This window comes from Rhinolophus hipposideros (genome assembly GCF_964194185.1).
Source record: "Rhinolophus hipposideros genome assembly, chromosome: 12".
Lineage (NCBI taxonomy): Eukaryota > Metazoa > Chordata > Mammalia > Chiroptera > Rhinolophidae > Rhinolophus > Rhinolophus hipposideros.
In genome coordinates, this window is record NC_138058.1 from 46,613,139 (window position 1) to 46,624,148 (window position 11,010).

Here is an 11,010-nt window from a genome sequence, read left to right on the forward strand (position 1 = left end):
GTCCGGGAAGGAACTCAGCCCCTTGCTTTTCAAAACCGTAGAAACATTAGCAGCACCCCCCAACCCTCTCACCTCCTCTGCCTGACCCTGTCCCAGAGAACCAGCAACACGTGTTTTCACATCGCCCTGACAAAGAATAAAAACACCCCCTTTTTAAGCCCTTCATTCCGGAGCTCAGCGACCCGGGTCCCAAGCTGGAAGTGACCGGAGCCGACTCAGAGCTGAGAGGCTGCAGGGGGCGGGGGGTGGGGGCGGTGTCTTGCCTCCATTCGGTCCTCCCCGACCACCCACCGGAGAAGCGCCAACGCCGTCCTAGTCTCCCAGCCCTCGCCTCCCCGTGGGTAGACTGCGGGCGCAGCCGACCGGAGTCAACTTCCGTAGAGGCCACACGGAAGTGCTGGGCGCTTCTCTGGCCGCGGGACCGGTGGGACCCGTGGGGTTAAGTCTGAGTCGCCGCCCGGTGAGAAGAGAGAGCGCCGAGCCGGGGCGGTACCGGCAGTGGGGCAGCCGGCCGGGTTAGGAGAGGGAGGAAAGGCGGGATCCTCCAAGAAGCAGATTCTCAGGCATCCGCCTGCAGCCACTGCCAAATCTTCCCCCACGTCTCTCCCCTACTCCCTCCCCCTTTTCCTCGAGGACCGCACTGGTCCGGAGTTCTTAAGATGGGGGTGGGGCGCGGTCAGCAGGAAAAGCCACATCTTTTGAGGGGCGTCCGAGCACGTCCAAACCCTACCATCCCACGGGCGGGTTCCGGGATAGAATCTACGCCCCGAAAACAGGGGCCCCGGGAGGGGCGTGGCGATCCTCGGGGCGGAGGCGCCCAGCAGGGCCTGGCGAAGAGCGGCCCAAAGTTCTTCCCCCTCGAGGTTCCCTCCACCCTCCTCTCCCCTGCTTCCCGGCACCCCCTTAAACAGTCCTCCGCCTTCCCCTCTCTGCTCTTCCCTCCCTACCTCGGGCCTCCCCTTTTCTTCTCCCCGCGTCTCCACTCCGCCCCACGCCGCAGTCCGTCTCCTCCCTCGCTCTTTGGGCGTCCGCCCCGTCAATCACCGCCGCCGCGGGCCCCTGCCCGGCCCTCAGCGCCTCCCAGGCTCTGGGAGCGCCTCCGGCTCCCGTCGCAGGCCGCCCTCCGCTTGGCGCAGAGCGGGGCGATCTGTCAGCGGAGCCGGCGGGGGGGAGCCGCCCGGCCCGCCGGGGCTCGGGTTACCAGTGACTGACAGCGTCTCCATGGCGAATAATTTGACTCCGGCTATTGTCTGGCGCGGGCAAGCCCCGGGTCAGATAACCAGACCAATCAGGGCGCGGGCCGCTGCGCCTCATGCCCGCTTAGAATAATATTATTAAAAAAGCAGCGAGCAAGCTAGACCGGAGGGAGAGCGAGCGAGAAGCGAGCCGGGGAGCGGCGGGCGGGCGGGCGGGCGCGGAGCATGCCGAGCGGCGCCCGGGGCGGCCCCCGGGCTTGGACGAGGGCGAACGCGAGGCGTGCGGGCGGCGGTGGCGTGGACGGCCGCGGGAGCCGCAACCCGCGCGGGGACGTACTGCAGTGACTCGGAGTTCGCCGTGAGCCGGCGCCGGACCGGGGGGCCTGCCCCGCCCGCCTCTCGGCCGGGACCGCCCGGCGGGGAGGCGCCCATGCCGGACAGCCCAGAGCGGTGAGGGCGCGCGCGCGCGCCGGCGGGCGGGCTGGGGCTCAGCCGGCACCATGTCCATGCTGCCCACCTTCGGCTTCACGCAGGAGCAAGTGGCTTGCGTCTGCGAGGTGCTGCAACAGGGCGGCAACATCGAGCGGCTGGGCCGCTTCTTGTGGTCGCTGCCCGCCTGCGAGCATCTCCACAAGAATGAAAGCGTGCTCAAGGCCAAGGCGGTGGTGGCCTTCCACCGCGGCAACTTCCGCGAGCTCTACAAGATCCTGGAGAGCCACCAGTTCTCGCCGCACAACCACGCCAAGCTGCAGCAACTGTGGCTCAAGGCGCATTACATCGAAGCGGAGAAGCTGCGCGGCCGACCCCTGGGCGCGGTGGGCAAGTACCGCGTGCGCCGCAAGTTTCCGCTGCCGCGCTCCATCTGGGACGGCGAGGAGACCAGCTACTGCTTCAAGGAAAAGAGCCGCAGTGTGCTGCGCGAGTGGTACGCACACAACCCCTATCCCTCACCCCGCGAGAAACGCGAGCTGGCAGAGGCCACGGGCCTCACCACAACGCAGGTCAGCAACTGGTTCAAGAACCGGCGGCAGCGTGACCGGGCAGCCGAGGCCAAGGAAAGGTACGAGTAAGTAGAGCTCCGGCGCCAGTTTCCCTCACCCCTGGGCTCGAGGGAGGGGGTCTCAGGGCGTCGGCTTAACCCCAGCAGAGGCCTAAATTGGGTCTCTGGTCCCAGCCACCGCCCAATCGCATCCTGGTCTGCCCCGGACGGCGCTCATGTCTTGCGGGAGGACAGGAGGGCAGGGATTTGTCTAAAGCGGGCAAAGCAATCGGGGAAGTTGTCAACCAACTCCCTGCTCGCTTGTGGACAAAAGTGGAGAAACAGCGAGCTTCCGAGCGAAGGCAAGACAGAGAGCCTGGATCGCCTGCAAGGGGAGCACACCCGGCCTAATAGTCTTCCGAAGGACAGAGGGGTTTTGGTCAGGACTGTTGGCGTTGCCGATTTCAGGCTGCCTGTGCGAATTCACCAGCACTTCCTCGCACTTTCGATATAGGCCTTACTGAGCCCTCCGCCAAAGTGTGACTAGGAATCAGCACTGGGATTGGCATTTCCCTGGTATGACCTGGATGTGGAGGGACCTGGGCAAGAATTTTCCTTGTCTGGACATAGGAGTTGGTAGCAAGTCTTTTATCCCGCATACAAAGGACCAGGAGGCAAAAGGCTTGGGGAGGAATTGTCAGCTCTGGGAGAGAAGAAGAGAAACACATGCCCCTTTTTCTGCTTTGTTGGATACAGCCACCCTTCCCTGGCCTGTCAGGTCCTTCACCCCTCTCTCTTCAGTCCCTACCCTATTTAGTAGGTAGGTCCGTAAGTCTGGAGTGAGCGGAGGACCTCAGAAAAGCTGGGAGTCCGTAAGTCTGGAGTGAGCGGAGGACCTCAGAAAAGCTGGGAGTCCCTTGTCCTTCAGTTCTCAGGACTTCCTGAATTAATCTAATGGTTGCCCATTAGGCCCTTGTGGCTGCCAGCTCTGTTGTCTCTCAGAACCCCAAATCTAGAGGGAGAAATAGAGAAACTGATTGTGAAAACAGAGTCCAGCCGGAGTGCAACAGAGTGTGTGCAGCCCAGAGTTTGCATGATTAGTAGGCTGGGGGTACTGTCTAGTGGAACCAGATCCCTGGAGGTGGAGCACAGAAGCTTCAGGTGACCCTTGTCTCTGAGACTATGATGGTGGGGTATCCACAGTTGTAAGGTCTCAGCTGCCAGCCCTATGGGAAGTTTCCTTCCAGGAAAACAGGAAGAAAAGGCCTTGGAAAGCCAGAGAAGAGAGAATCTACCCAAAATTTCAAATCTCAAAATCTGGGCAGGGCTGTCATTCAGAGGCAGTGCAGGAGGTGGGTTCTCCCTGCTGGGGACCCCCTCCACCCAGACTGGCATGCATCCAGACTCCAGAAGAACTAGGTTCTCAGGTCAGGCCCCAGGTGAGGGCTGCAAAGTCCCTCAATTTCTAGTATGACGAGAAAGTCTAGGCCACGATTAGCAGCCTCCTCTGTTCTCCGCTTTCCATTCGCCTAGGAGCTGCTCTTCAAGCCCGTAGCTTCTAGTCCCCCAGCTGAAGTTTCCACTATGCCACCAGGGAAAACGGAGTCCTACATCCTTAAGGGCCTTGTCCCTACACCCAGCAAGGAGAGCCCTCACCAGGCCTGCCAGTTTGGAGCTAGAAGGAAAGGACCCTTAGATACAGGAACCTGTTTCCCAGTCAGGGATTTCCCTCAAGCAGAGAAAAGCAAAAGGAGATGAAGACTTCTGAGATCTTCAACTTCCAGTGGGGCTCTCTGCCTAGTATCTAGGGCCCCTTACTCTCCTGGCTCTACTTCTATCCAGCAAACCTTGGCTTGAGGAGCCAAGAGTGATCTGAAGAGTCAGGCATTCATTTTCTCTTTCTCCCTGTCCCTGCCACCTACCCAACTCCAGGGAGCCTTGTTCCAATGCCGGGCAGCTCTGGGAAAGAAATGTTAGCAACTCAGTGAGGTGGGAGAGGGACAACATACAGAGAGAAAGAAAGATTTTCATGAGATTGAGAGCATGAGAGGTGGGGAGATAGAGATCATACAGGGAAAAGGAGAAGAGAAATCGGTGTTGAGAGACTGAGAGAACTGGCAGAAAGAACGAGAGCCCCAGACCAGGCCAAAAAAAAATGGTAGAAACCGAACACCCACAGGCGGCGCGCGGTGGCCCTGGCTCCGAGGCGGGCGGCAGGCTCCGGCTCCGGGGGTCGCGGCGCTGAGCGGCCTCTGTACCCCCACTGACCCGCTGCTTTGCTCCTGCACTTGCAGAGAGAACAGCGAGAACTCCAACTCCAACAGCCACAACCCGCTGGCGGCGTCGCTGAACGGCAGCGGCAAGTCGGTGCTAGGCAGCTCGGAGGACGAGAAGACGCCGTCGGGGACGCCAGACCATTCGTCGTCAAGCCCCGCGCTGCTGCTCAGCCCGCCGCCGCCACCCGGGCTGCCGTCCCTGCACAGCCTGGGTCACCCTCCGGGCCCCAGCGCGGTGCCGGTGCCGGTGCCGGTGCCGGGCGGAGGCGGCGCGGACCCGCTGCAGCACCACCACGGCCTGCAGGACTCCATCCTCAACCCCATGTCGGCCAACCTCGTGGACCTGGGCTCCTAGAGCCCCGCCTGCCTCGAAGCACTGGCCTTCCGGGCTGGGCGCTGGGACCTTCAGAGAGACGGTGCGCTGAGGGCGCCCTGCGCCGGCGGCCCCACCAGGTACTGAAACACCCGCCCGCGGAGGGGCAGAACCGCCGGCCCCGGTAGGGCGGATGGCCGTCTGCTTTGGTCTTCGTTCGGGATTTATTTTCAACAAGTTGCTTTTGAGATCCTTTGGAGGACTGGGACCGGGTAATGAACCAGGGAAGGGAATAAATTATACACCATTCTCATACACTCTCTCCCTGTCTGCTCTTGGTTTCTCTTTTCTTCTATTCTCTCTTCCCTTCCCTTGCTCTTTCTTCCTCTTCCTTCTCTTCTCTCTAACTCCCCCCCCTTCTTCCTTTCCCCCTTTAGTCTCCCTGTGTCCTTCTGTATTTCTGGCTTGTCATCTCTCGCTAGGTTTCTGTTTTTGCGTCTCTGCCCTTCGCCAGCCTCCTGCACTCTTAGCGCCTCGGTCTGTGCCCCTCAGTCTTATTACTCCAGCCTGGCCTTCGGTTTGCCTCCCTCCTCCCCAGCCCCCATCCCTTATTTTCCTGGGGTGGGGAGTGGAAGGAAGAAAAGCAAAGGAAAGACAGGGCGTTTGAAACCAGGCCTTCTCCAGAGGCCCATCTCCAGGGGTCATTGGGGCTGCTGGTGTCAGCTTTGCCCCTGGAAACTTAAGTGAAAGAGAAAGGGCTGCCGTGCAAAGGCCCTGAATGCCCCCTTGCCTGTGGCCTGCCTCTCTCTCTCTCTCTCTCTCTCTCTCTCTCTCTCTCTCTCTCTCCCTCTCTCTCTGTGAGGCCCTGCCCCCGCCCCCTTCCTCCCGGGACTGCGGCCTCAGAGCTCCAGGCAGAGCGTGCCTCCCCGAGCCTTGGACTTGCCCTCTCCCTGTTATGTCCTCATGTGAATGTTCTTTGGGAAATATTTCTGCTTTTATTTTATAATAAAATTAGAAATCATAAATATATATATGGATATATACCACAAGGCCCGCAAGCCGTGAGTGCAACAGTGTCTGATTTCCCTACAGGGACTCGACACCCCGGGGGACTGTTCTGGGCAGCGATGCCCGGCGGGCCCCCAAATCTGGAGACGCCTTCCCACATACACAACCGTACCAGTCACAAAGGGAAGGGACTGAAAGCTCGGAGACCTCTTTCCCCAAAGCCCGTTGTCCCTTTTCCTGTCCGGGAAGCTCCCTACAGAAACAGAGAGGAGGTGGCCTGCTCCTCTTGGGGACTCCTCTCCCCCTACCAGTGGAGCCGTACCCTCACCGGCTCTTTCTTCACCTCGGGGGTTCAAGTAGGAAATGGGAGGCCGTGTGCGGAGCATGGGTACTACCTGTGTTGGGAGATGACCAAGCTGGGGAACAAATCGGGCTGTGGAGGTTTCCTGAAGGGGTAGACTCCTTTATGGTGGTAGCAGTCCCCAGAACCCAGGCGCGACCCACTGGACAGATTCAGCGGCCCCAAGGGCAGCCGCTGATCCAGCCTTGAAGCCCGGGTCTTGTGTGTGTGTGGCGGTGGAGCAAAGGTCTCCAAGCTCAGAAATCTGTCGGTTTGGTGTGGAGATGAAGGGGTGGGGAGGCGGAAAGTCAGAGGAGATTCAGGGAGACTGGCTGCCCCCGCGCGTTCTAAATTGGAGCAAGCGGGTGCCGGGGGGTTGGTTGGTCAGACCCACGAGGCACCTCCGTGCGTCGTAGCCGGTGCTTCTGTGGCTGTAAAATAACCTGCAGCGACCCCTCCCCTCTTGGGAACCGAGCCCCCATCCTATTAAGCCACACATCTAGCTGATCTAGGCGAAGCAGGAGGGACTCCTAGAGGAGGAAGTCAAGGCTTTTCTGGTCGCGGTCGTTGTAGGTACAGAACACGTCCCACCTCCGCGATTAGGATATTTAGGACCAAACTTGCCGGTCCCGGACTGGAAGGGATGAGGGGGTGAGGCGCTCTTGCAGCCAGATGATCTCAAGTGCGGGGACCTCTGGGGACTGTCCTCTTTGGTGAAGTCAGCGCTCACTGAAGACCCTTTGGCTGGGACTTTCTAAGTATCAAGGATTTCTTCCCAGTTGAGACCCTTGCATACGCGGGCAGCTGGGATGGCTAACTTGCCTCCGGAGGCTGTGCCTCTGCGTTCACACTGTGCCTGCCTGGAAACCCAGGGAAATCATCGCCAGCCGGCTAAGACTGTTTCGCCTGCTCCTCCCGGACTTGGTCTGTGCCAGTAGGGCCCAGCCGCCCCATCTCCACTAACTGTACCGGGGAAGAGCCCGCTACTGCCTGAGGGTCTGGAGAAGCTCAAACGAGGCAGGAAGCCACCTTGAGTCAACCGAGCCCCGCCGACAGGCCCGGGCGTACTTCTGGGAAGGGGGAAATGCAGTAGCCGGCATCATGCCTACCTGCCCTCTGTTTTCCATACACACTCACAAGCAAACAGGCTGTGTACCCACTTTCACAAGGAGAGGAGCATACCATTTCTAATTGGATTCACTGGGATTGAGAGCCTGTTACTTGTTAGGCATTGCGGATGGCAACCCCCTCACACATAGTGGCCACACAGGGAAACACACGGACTCTGTCACCCATAGATTCACATGCACACGTACACGCGGAGAGGCAAACACACACACAGACTCTCAAACTACTTTCACAGACACACTAACACATGTCCTCAAGCGAAACATAACACTTTCCTGCACACATATACCAGAGATACATACACAAATGAGCGCCTTCCAAATACGTGCGCTCTCACACACGAATACAAATATACATCATGCTTCTCCCCAGAAGCACGAAAATCCTCAGCCAGCAGGCAGTCCCAGCCCAGCCACCTGCTCGGGCCAGGCCGGCCTTCCAGGTCCTCGGGCACCGGGCGACGGAGTTCCAGAGACAGAAATGATTCTAGCACAAGGCGGCAGAGGGTCAGGGATCACACCTGCGGCCCCTTGTCTCCTCTCCGCCCAGGTGGGATCCCTGGAGTTTGCTGGGAGCTCTCACTCGCCAGTAGGGGGCGGGGTGCTTGTCCCCCAGTTTTATTCCAGAAAGTGAACTCCAATAAAGCCCCGAACTACTTGTTGCAACTTCCCTTTTGCCTTCCCTCTTAGAAAGCTAACCGAAAACGTTTATTTAAATGGGGGAAACTAAATAGAAGTTCTGAAAAGAAGTTCCATAACGAAGTTCCGAACGGCTCCTCGCGCGTTGCATAAATCCCTACAAGCCACTCCTCCATTCCACACGCCAGTGGACCAGGGAAAAGCTGCGGCAGGGTCCAGGCGCATCAACTGGACATACCTTTTGCACAGAAGTAGCCAGGTGAATACAACCCTCCCGAGGCGTCCACCAAACGGGATTCCCGGTGATTTGTCACCCCTCCCCTCCGCCTCCCTCCACCCGCGGCAGCAAAGAAACCAGGAGTTTCGCTCCAGCAACTCCAAGGGACTCAGCCACTGGAAGCGCGAGTTTCCCTCTGCTCCTGTGGCCGCGTTCGCATTCCATTTGTTCCCAGGTCCCAGACCCACGCAACCGTCGAAGGTGAGACCGAATGAAGAAGGTAGAACCCAGCCTGCGAAGGCAGCTGTCCAACTCATCTGCTCCGGGGCATAAAAGCAGAGGGTTAGTAAGGGCAGAGGGGAGTGGCGGGCTCGCTAACCTTCCTGGTCAGTTTCCTCCCCACACCCCAAGCCTGGCTCCAAGCGGCCCTCGCCGGGACTCGGGTCAGGCCTGGACCCTGGTGTCCCCACCCCGAAGCGCATCACGAGGGGGTGGCGGGTCCACCTGGGGAGCAGGTGGTGGCGGCGTACCACACAAGCAAAGGTTAAACAGAGCGAGGGAAATCTGGGGCGAGAACACCAAGCTACTCAGTCCTCACTTTACCCCGGTCCTTGAAGGAAACACCATTTGGGCTCCTGAGAAAAGTATGGACCAGCCGAGTGGGGGCGCCCGAGTCAGGAAGCAAGGAATGAGGCTTCCGCGACCCCCTAATGCCCACCTCTTGCCAGCACGCTGCCCGGGGTCCGGAAAGGAGAAATGTGAATGTTTCTGGGTCGAATGTCAGGTGTAGAAAGACTGAGAAAGACTCGGGCTCGCGACTCACTCCCCCCTGCCCCCCCAACCCCCCACCCCCGCTTTCTTCGTGGTCCCCATCCCAGTGCTACGGCTTTGGGCTTTGGTTCCCTGGGCGCTCAAAGCTGCCGAGGGATGCTGGAAGGGGACGCCGAACCAGTGCGTGAGGATGTGCTGGGACATGGCATGAGAGTGTGTGCTGGGCGATCGGGTGGGAAAACGCGCTGGCGGGCACAGATGGGGAGGAGGTCTGCCTCAAGAATACAGAGGTGTGCGGGTGAGCCAGTGCGCGTCCAAGGCACTCGGGGAAGCTGGAAAAGTCGGGCTACACCTGAGCGCTGCGGCGCGAAACGGAGGCGCCTGCGGCTGGAGGAGGACCAGCCTTTCCCCTCGTGCCGCCAGCACCCACCCCACAGCGAACTGATCCTGATTGCTGAAGCCTCTGCTGGACGCAGGCCGGGTGAACGCAGAGGGGAGCAGGATCTCTGGGTCGCCGCTGCGGGAGTGGGAGTGGGGTGCAGATTAGCGGAGCGGAGCGTGGGCCCGAAAGACCTCGAATCCTGGTGTCAGGGGCAAGGCCTCTTGGGAGTCTCTTCTCAGAACTCCGCGGGATCCTGTGGGACGGGAGCTCGGAAATGGTCTCCTGGGTTGCAGGGTGGAATCAGAGTGGAAAGGGTGAGGTCGCATGCCCTCCAACAGGGTGAATTTTCCACTCTGTTCCCTCATAATCTCAGCAGCAGGGCTGCTCCCCCGCCAGGTAGAGCCGGGCCGTTCTGCGGTCCAGAGAGTCTCAGTAACACCGTGTGGACGCGACCAAAGGCCCGTCTCGCGAGGCCTGACAGGCGCCCCAAAGACTCCCTTTCTTGGGGGAACCCACAAACCTGAGGCTGACCAAGGGTGGGCATATAGAGGCAGGCTATTTTTAGGACGCTAGCAGTCCAACCCCTGCCAGGGTTGAATCGAGAATTACCAGCAGCGCAGCCCTCCTGGAGTGCCAAGCGCGTCCCCACTTGCTGAGCAGCGGTACCAGCCCTGATTCTGGCCGGCTGCGGGGAAGAATCCCGTGGCTCCTCCCGCCCCTGGCAGCCGCGGTTTCCGCAGTCCCACCCGCGCGCTCGGTGCCAGGCCCGGCGCCGCCTGCCTTCTGGGGCGAATAATCCGCGCTCTGCTCCGACTGACATGAAGCCCTGGGTCTGAGGGCTGGGGAGCCTGAGGCCGCGGGGCAGGCAACCCCATTCCTCCGGCCCTTTAAGTCAGCGGTCTGGGAGCCAGGACGCTTGGGAAGCGCCGCAAGCGGCAAAGCCTTACTCGACTGTCATCCCGGTAGCCATCCTGGCTCAGGGGGCTCCACCTCTGCCGTCCAGGACACCCAGGCCCGAGGGCCCACGCCCCTCTGCAGACTCTGCAGAACCACAGTGGAGCTCTGCCTCGGTTGCCCCGGCCGGGGAATCAGACGTGAGTCCCCTGAGGTCCAATAAACAGAAAGATGGGTCAGACAGGAAAGCAAGAGAAGCCGCGAGCGTGGACTTCGCAGAGCTGCAGGCCCTCCATTCCCTTACTTCAGGGTCTTTTCAAGGGCCAGTGCTGGTCTGCCCAGCCAGGCTCTCTCACTCGCTCAAAAGCTCATTGCTGCTAGAATGATTCTGCTAAATTGATTTCCCTGGATTCTAGAGACGCAGCTTGATGGTGACTTCTTGTTCCTCAGACTAATAGGTCATAACTGGCACTTCTTGAACGCTTACTACGTGTCAGGCATTTTACACACCTGGTATCTGTTTAATTCTCACAGCGGCCACACAAAGAAGCTATTCTTACTGGTAGAAGAAACTGAGACGCCAGATTCTGGAACTTGCCCAGAGTCGCACACGTTACAGCGGCAGGACAGGCATTGGAACCTGGTCTCTGCGAGTCTGCAGACGAGTCAGAGACGTTCTTCCCAGAATCGCCGCTGCATGCGGACACCGTGGCGGGGACTAGAGACATGTCTCATTCCTGGGCCCTGGGTGGCAGGGGCAGGCTCAGGCGCAAAAGACTCTCAAGGGGGTCGGAGGTCGCTCTGAGCAACATAAGTACGCTTCAAAACCGGAGGAGAACTGCCTCAAGGCAGGGTTGCGGCAGCCTAG

General features: G+C 59.9%; 1 protein-coding gene across 2 annotated transcripts; it reads left to right on the forward strand.

Moving 5' to 3' along the window:
• Positions 1 to 1,696: 1,696 nt before the first annotated feature.
• Positions 1,697 to 5,703, forward strand: SIX2 (SIX homeobox 2; the record flags this gene model as incomplete). 2 transcript variants are annotated; one of them, XM_081068444.1, is made up of 2 exons in its annotated part: positions 1,697 to 2,262; positions 4,470 to 5,703. In XM_081068444.1, 2 exons carry the CDS (start codon positions 1,697 to 1,699, stop codon positions 4,804 to 4,806), a joined length of 903 nt encoding a protein of 300 aa, XP_080924570.1. In that variant the 3' UTR covers positions 4,807 to 5,703. The 2 variants fall into 2 exon arrangements, with proteins under 2 accessions (XP_080924570.1, XP_080924571.1); XM_081068445.1 differs by having other exon boundaries at positions 1,697 to 2,256.
• Positions 5,704 to 11,010: the final 5,307 nt, after the last annotated feature.